The 8,246-nt window shown below is 43.9% G+C and overlaps 1 protein-coding gene across 4 annotated transcripts in view; it reads left to right on the top strand.

Annotated features, from left to right (window-relative positions):
• TPX2 (TPX2 microtubule nucleation factor) overlaps positions 1 to 6,145 on the top strand; it is a 68,955-nt gene extending 62,810 nt beyond the window's left edge. For 3 of the 4 annotated variants that reach the window (XM_032295312.1, XM_032295309.1, XM_032295311.1), the window contains 3 exons: positions 613 to 724; positions 1,860 to 2,047; positions 5,331 to 6,140. In XM_032295312.1, the coding sequence (XP_032151203.1) occupies positions 613 to 724; positions 1,860 to 2,047; positions 5,331 to 5,441 (411 nt within the window). In that variant the 3' untranslated portion in view covers positions 5,442 to 6,140. Of the gene's footprint in view, positions 1 to 612; positions 725 to 1,859; positions 2,048 to 5,330 lie in introns of all 4 variants that reach the window. The other variant, XM_032295313.1, reaches the window with a different exon arrangement.
• Positions 6,146 to 8,246: the final 2,101 nt, after the last annotated feature.

Below are 8,246 nucleotides of genomic sequence, written 5' to 3'. Positions count from 1 at the left end.
TCAACCTGGGAGGCGGAGGTTACAGTGAGCCAAGACTGCGCCACTGCACTCCAGTCTGGACAACAGAGCAAGACTCCTTCTCAAAAAAAAACACCAAAAAACCAGCTTTTTGTTTTTTTAATTGACAAATAATAATTGTACATATTCTTGGGGTACATAGTGATGTTTCAATACATATAGTGTGTAGTGATCTGATCAGGGTAATTAACATATACATGATCTCAAACATTTATCATTTTTTGTGTTGGGAATCTTAAATGTATCTTAAAAATACCTTCTAGTTCTCGGCCGGGTGCGGTGGCTCACGCCTGTAATCCCAACACTTGGCGGGGCCAAGGTGGGCAGATCACGAGGTCAAGAGATCGAGACCATCCTGGCTAACATGGTGAAACCCTGTTTCAAAAAATAATAATACTTTCTAGTTCTCAGTTCAAATGTTGTCAGACTAATCTGTTCATTATAAAGTTTGTATGAGAGATTTTTTACTAGGTTTTATATTAAATCTGCTATTTTTATTGATGAAACAGTTCAGACATTAGAACTTAAGTTATTGAGGTAGTAGTCATGTAAAGTTGTGGCATTGCTCATCTGACAGACTTTCTCTCTTAATAGCTGGAAGAAGAACTGAAACAGCAGAAAGAAGCAGCTTGCTTCAAGGCTCGTCCTAACACCATCATCTCTCAGGAGCCCTTTGTTCCCAAGAAAGAGAAGAAATCAGTTGCTGGTAGTATTATATGTACTCTGGTGGGACTGGGGGAGAATTGTTGGACTTCCCAGTGGGATGCTGGGACTTGGTGTGTCGGTACAATGCTGTGTCAACTAGAAGCATTTGACTTTAGCAGATGGTAGCTTTTCTTCCCCTAGACCCAGTCTTTTGCCTTTATTGAATCCAGCAGCTATGTTGAGTTCCAGGACATGTTAAGGCCAGATTCATTTAAGATGAACCTTGGTAGAAGCAGCTGGTATTTCAACAATAATGATAGGTTTTCCCCACCCATGGAGAAACAAGTAAATGAGGGAGGGAGAGCCGGTATGGCTTTCTGGAATTCACTCTGAAGCAAACTTTAGATATAAAACATTTGATTCCTTAAACAGTGGGCAGTGTGCTAGAAAACTGGGATTCTACTGGGTGTGGTGGCTCATGCCTCTAGTCCCAGCACTTTGGGAGGCTGAGGCGGGAGGATCGCTTGAGCCCAGAGATTTGAGGCCAGCATGGGCAACATAGCAAGACCCCATCTCTTTTTCAAAAAAATCTTTCCAAAAAAGGATAAAAAGAATATTGGGATTTTTCTCCTATGTTTGCCTCAAAATCAATCTACTTAACCTCTTTGCTTTTTTCCCAAACTCTAGTTGATTTCCAGGGGCCCTTTGAACTCTTAAAATTCTAAAACTTTTTGGCCGAGTGCGGTGGCTCATGCCTGTAATTCCAGCAGTTTGGGAAGCTGATGCAGGTGGATCACCTGAGGTCAGGAGTTCGAGACCAGCCTGACCAACATGGTGAAACCACGTCTCTACTAAAAATACAAAAATTAACTGGGCATGGTGGCATGCACCTGTAGTCCCAGCTACTTGGGGGGCTGAAACAGGAGAATTGCTTGAACCCAGAAGGTGGAGGTTGCAGTGAGCTGAGATTGCACTACTGCACTCCAGCCTGGGCAACAGAGTGAGACTCCATCTCAAAAAAAAAAAAAAATTAAAACTTTTGTATGTGGTTTGTTGTACCTTTCTCCCAATGGGGGCTTGCTTAGAGCACAGTCTTCCTGTTAGTGTGCATGTCTGTGCCACTTGCTCATTCCAAGGGGCGTAGGTTTATGCAAGTCTTTCTTGTGCATCAATATTCTTTCTCTTTCTGTACTTAGAGGGCCTTTCTGGTTCTCTAGTTCAGGAACCTTTCCAGCTGGCTACTGAAAAGAGAGCTAAAGAGCGTCAGGAGCTGGAGAAGAGAATGGCTGAGGTAGAAGCCCAGAAAGCCCAGCAATTGGAGGAGGCCAGGCAACTGGAGGAAGAGCAGGAAAAGGAGGAGCTGGCCAGGCTACGGAAAGAACTGGTAATTGGGAGCATGAGCACTAACTCAGATTTGCCTCTGTTTTATTTTACCTGTTCCTTACCTTGTTCCAGACAGGATGTCAGGTAGCCCCCCAAGACTGTACCAAAGACAACAAGGGAAAGGGGGAATTGCACAGACTGAGGGTGGAGGTGAAGTTGAGTTGTGAATGAAGCTTAAGATGTATACATTGTTATCTAAGTAGGAACTGTAATTTTGGCCCTTTGTAGAACCAACCTGTCAGTTACAAAACTTAGCGTTCATGAGACATAAGATAGTTGTTCAGAAAATAACATTTATCCCTGTGAGGGTGAATTTTTAGACGTAATTTCCTCCAGAGGTTTTCATAAGGAGGACAACATGTGGTATAACCATGTACAGTGATGCCTTTCCTAGGACTGTTCTTTATTTGTTTATTTTATTTACTTCTGGGCTTAAGAAGCACCTCTCAGTTTTATAATTAGACAAGAATACATAGGGAAGGACGGAGTTTCCCTCTGTCTACCAGGCTGGAATACAGTGGCGCGATCTCAGCTCACTGCAATCTCTGCCTCCCAGGATCAAGCGATTCTCCTGCCTCAGCCTCCTGAGTAGCTGGGATTATAGGTGAGTGTCACCATGCCTGGCTGATTTTTTTTTTTTTTGAGACGGAGTTTCACTCATTTTACCCCGGCTGGAGTGCAATGGCACGATCTCGGCTCACCGCAACCTCCGCCTCCTGGGTTCAGGCAATTCTCCTGCCTCAGCCTCCTGAGTAGCTGGGATTACAGGCACGCACCACCATGCCCAGCTAATTTTTGTATTTTTAGTAGAGACGGGGTTTCACCATGTTGACCAGGATGGTCTCGATCTCTTGACCTCGTGATCCACCCGCCTCGGCCTCCCAAAGTGCTGGGATTACAGGCTTGAGCCACCGTGCCCGGCCGATTTTTGTATTTTTAGTAGAGATGAGGGGTTCGCCATGTTGGTCAGGCTGGTCTTGAACTCCTGACCTGAGGTGATCCACCTGCCTCGGCCTTCCAAAGTGCTGGGATTACAAGCCTGAGCCACTGCGCCTGGCCAAGTAGACAGTTTTAGATGGAACTTCATATGATGAATAAAAAAAGAAAAGGCTATGAGGAGATGTTGGTCAAAGGTTACTTAGTTACAGTTAGATGGGAGGAGTAAATTTCAAGAGATCTATTATATAACAAGGTGATGGTAGTTAATGACATATTGTATTCTTGAAAAGTGTAAAGAAAGTGGATGTTATGTGCTGATACTACAATAAAGACAACTATGTGAGGTAATGTGTTTGTTAATTAGCAAGATGTAACCATTCCATAATGTATGTCTACTTTAAAACATCAGTGGAACACAATAAAAATATATAGTGTGGCCAGGCGTGGTGGCTCACGCCTGTAATTCAAGCACTTTGGAGGCCAAGGCAGGCGAATCACCTGAGGTCGGGAATTCAAGACCAGCCTGACCAACATGGTGCAACCCCATCTTTAAAATAGACACACACACACACACACACACACACAAACACACACACACACTCTCTCTCTCTCTCTCTCTCTCTCTCTCTCTCTCTCTCTCTCTCACTCGCAATGTTATCTGTCAATTAAAAAGAAAGAAGGCCGGGAGTGGTCGCTCATGCTTGCGATTCCAGCACTTTGGGAGGCCTAGGCTGGTGGATCTCTTGAGATCAGGAGTTTGAGAGCAGCCTTGGCCAACATGGTGAAACCCCGTCTCTACTAAATATACAAAAATTAGGTGGGGGTGGTGGCACACACCTGTAATCCCAGCTACTCCAGAAGCTGAGGCAGGGGAATTGCTTGAATCTGGGAGGCAGAGGTTGTGGTGAGCCGAGATCTCACCACTGCAGTCCAGCCTAGGAGTGGCAGAGCGAGACTCGGTCTCAAAAAAAAAAGGAAAGAAACATATAAGTTGTTGAGGTTTTGTCTAAAAGTGCTAGACTACTGGGTGTGGTGGCTCACTCCTGTAATCCTCACACTTTGGGAGGCTGAGGTGGGAGGATTTTGTGAGCCCAGAAATTCAAGAAAAGCCTGGGCAGCATAGCAAGGTCCCATCTCTATTTTAAATAAATAAATAAAGTGCTAGGCTAGCAGTTGAAACAGCGATTGGCATAGGTGACCATGCCCATAGGAAGGTTCCACGGACACACTATTCAAGAGACTAGCCTGTTGACAAAAATCTAGACGACCATTTGCTGAGTGAATGAGAAAACAATATAATCCCCACTCTGTATACACTCACACAATCAGCTTTTTTTCTGGCCTCAACTTTGATTTTTCTGTTTAGCACTTGGTACCTGCCTCTTGTGTTTGCCGCCATTATAGAACTGTTTCTTGTAGCAATTCTCAACGTAGCTGATGGCAATATTCTAAAGCACAATTCAGCCAATGCTGGTTACCTCTCTATTAATCTGGCTTGATTTAGGATTGATTTTAGACTACCCTAAAGGATGGATGGGACCATGCCTGCCTTAGCCATCCTTCCTGGTATGGTTGTTTTGTTTTTTTCCCCCAGGCTTCAGGCTTTTGGTGAATATTTATAGTAGTAAGCTTAAGACTGTACTCTGGCAAATTCTTAACTTGTAACTTCTCTCCTACACTTGAGTACAGCCCTGCTATACCCTAGTAAATCACACAGGAAATAGGTTTAGCATTCTTTTTTTTTTTTTTTTTTTTTTTTTTTGAGACAGAGTCTCACTCTGTTGCGCAGGCTGAAGTGCAGTGGTGCTATCTTGGCTTATTGCAACCTCCATCTCGTGGGTTCAAGCAATTCTCCTGCCTCAGCCTCCTGAGTAGCTGGGATTACAGGCGTGAGCCACCATGCCTGGCTAATTTTTGTATTTTTAGTAGAGACAGGGCTTCACCATGTTGGCCAGGCTGGCCTCGAGCTCCTGACCTCAGGTGATTCACCCACCTGGGCTTCTCAATGTGCTGGGATTATAGGGGTGAGCCATGGCGCCTGGCCAGGTTTGGCATTCTTTAGTGAAAGCTGAGGGACTTGAGGGGACTGCGTGGCCTAACAACAAGCTGAGGGACCCAATAGAGACCTGAATAGAAACCTGTTTGGGCTCCAAAGCACATGCACTTTTCCATTATACTGTGTTGCTCCTCGCCCCCACTCCCCACACCTTAAATTAGTGACTGGTATCTATAAAACTCTACAGATATTTTACCTCAAAAAGAAAAAATAACAGCAATTATAAGGGTAGTTCTCTGACATCCCTCTCACTGGTAACTTTATTAACTTTATTTTCTCTGCTTTGCAGGTGCATAAGGCAAATCCAATACGCAAGTACCAAGGTCTGGAGATAAAGTCAAGTGACCAGCCTCTGACTGTGCCTGTATCTCCCAAATTCTCCACTCGATTCCACTGCTAAACTCAGCTGGGAGCTGCGGACACCACCTGGCAATGGGACCCGCTCTGAATGTCAAACCTGGGGCCGTCTTGCTTTGTCACTGTGTGGAGAGAACCAATTTTTCCAGACTTTTACCTACCCATGCCTGAGAGAGCATACTTGACAACTGTGAACTCCAGTTTTGTTGAGAATTGTTTTCTTACATTATTAAGGCTAATGATGAGACATAACTCCATGTAGTTAGTTCCTTTAGACCATCAGTTGGCCCCTTTATATGGGTCTTCACTCTGACTAGAATTTAGTCTCTGTGTCAGCGCAGTGTGTTTCTATTGCCATTGCCCCTTACCACTCTCCCCCTTCCCTTTTTTTTTTTTTTTAATTTTAACCAGAAAATAAAGATAGTTAAATCCTGAGATAGAGAATAAGTCATGGTTTAAATGAGGAATAATCAGTACATCAGATTCTGTCCTCTTCTCTGCACACAGTGAATTATATAGTTAAGGATCCCTTTGCTGTGAGGGTAGAAAACCTCACTGACTGTGCCGGTGAGAAAGAAGACTGCACAAACTCTGGGGGAGCCTCATAGCAGCCATGTAGCTAGCTCTGGGTGGAGCTGCTGTTAACACACGTTCTCAACTTGTTGGTACTGATAACAACAGGGCACAGTGCAGCGTTCATTTTAAGACCTGGTATGGAATAAATATGTTTTGTATTTCCCTCCCTGATTTTGTTATTAGATGTTTTTAAATCTGTTAAGCCACTTTGGAGGTCACATCTTATTTGGGAAATGGGTAGTTTGAGAGGTGGGTCCAGGAATTTTTTTTAAAAGCACAGGCTCTCTCCTTAAAGTACTTTGTAATTTTTTTCTGTCTTATGTCAGAATATCTTTCCATGTTGTGTTAACTCTCTCTCAGTAACCACTTAATCATATATGTTATGTCTTTTCACAGACTGTACCTTCTTCACTAAAAGAGCTTAGTCTCATCTGTTAGATTCTTCCTTGTAAGACTCAGCTAAAGGTACTTTTTTTTAATTTTTATTTTGAGATGGAGTCTTGCTCCGTTGCCCAGGCTGGAGTGTAATGGTGCGGTCTCCACTCACTGCAGCCTCCCGTCTTCTGGGTCCAAACAATTCTCCCACCTCAGCTTTCCGAGTTGCTGTAATTACAGGCGTGTGCCACCACGCTAGCTAATCTTTGTATTTTTAGTAGAGACAGGGTTTCACCATGTTGGGCAGGCTGGTCTCCAACTCCTGACCTTAAGTGATTTACCTGCCTTGGCCTCCCAAAGTGCTGGGATTATCGATGTGAGCCATCGCGCCTGGCCTAAGTTAAATCTTTTTTAGAAATCTTTGCTTGACCCTCTGACCTCCTCAGGTAAAGATGGTCACTTCCTTCTTTGTGACTCCCAAAGGTTTCTTGTATACATCTTTAGTAGAGCAATTATACCTGAGTTACTTGAACTTGTTCACAAATTAAGAGAGATACAGATGTGTAAGTTCCTTGAAGATAAGAATTGTCATAGTCATCTTTGTGTTTCTTGTGGCTGGCATAGAATTGACCTAGATCCATTAAACAATGTATTTTCTTTTAGAATTCACATCATTTTTGAGTATCGACTCCATCAGTTATCACCTGTGCTAGGAAATACAAAAGCATCCAGGTTCTGCCCAGGCTAGTCCTAGATACCATATATGACCTGAAACTTATTTTATATTCCTTTTTTTATTCAGTGAACATTTATGAATCTCTTATGTACAAGCTGTTGTAGTCTCAGCATTAGCTGACAAAGCAAGATAGTGTTTCTCCCAGTATGGTTTGCAGGTGCTGGTCCCCTGAATTCCCATAAACGGATGTGTGGAGGGTAGAGAATGAGGGGGTGTCCCGGAACCAATCCTCCATGGATACTGAGGGATGACTGTAGATGCCTTGGCACTGTTCTCGTCTCTGGGAATACAGCAGTGAATAACAAAAAGAAGACCTTGCCTTCATGGAGCTCACATTTTAGTAGGGGAGATATACAATAAGCAAATAATTTAAGCTCTTGTGTCAGGTGACAGATATGCTGACTGCTGTGTGAATAGCTGGGTTGGGAGTTGGGGGGCATGTGAAATTGTAATTGGGAAGGTGAGGAGGTTCTCCATTGTGGTCCAGGTAAGAGCTGACAGTGACTTGGGTTAGGGTGGTAGCAGTGGCAGAGAGAAGTGGCTGGATTCTGAATGCGTTTTTTTGTTTTTTTTTTTGAGACACAGTCTCACTCTTGTTGCCCAGGCTGGAGTGCAATGGCATGATCTTGGCTCACTGCAACCTCTGCCTCCTGGGTTCAAATGATTCTCCTGCCTTAACCTCCTGAGTAGCTGTGATTACAGGCCCCTGCCACCATGCCCAGCTAATTTTTGTATTTTTAGAAGAGACATGGTTTCATCATGTTGGCCAGGCTGGTCTCAAACTCCTGACCTCAGGCCATCCACCTGCCTCAGCCTCCCAAAGTGCTGGGATTATAGGCGTGAGCCACCATGCCTGGCCCTGAATATGTTTTAAAGTTGTAACTAGCAAGACTTCCTAACAGATTGGATGTAGACTGCGAAAGAAAGGGAATTATAGAGGGCACCCAGGTGTCAGCCCCAAACAGAGACAGGGTCCATCTCTTGTACTGTGAGGAATCCAGTTCTACCCCAGTTCTTTTATTTCTTATGGGTTCACAGCGGCATTCATTTTTTTTTCTGGTTACCTGTTGTTTTGTTTTTTCCGCTTCTGCTCATCTCTTGATCTCTGTGTCTGTTCTATGTAGATTTTCTCTCTACTGGTATCAGCAGTTCTCTATCACT

The sequence above is a fragment of the Sapajus apella genome, unplaced genomic scaffold, assembly GCF_009761245.1.
Source record: "Sapajus apella isolate SASKATOON/1434 unplaced genomic scaffold, GSC_monkey_1.0 scaffold33, whole genome shotgun sequence".
NCBI classification, from domain to species: domain Eukaryota; kingdom Metazoa; phylum Chordata; class Mammalia; order Primates; family Cebidae; genus Sapajus; species Sapajus apella.
Note: the sequence above shows the minus strand (reverse complement) of the source record. Positions and strands in the feature narration are given on the sequence as shown.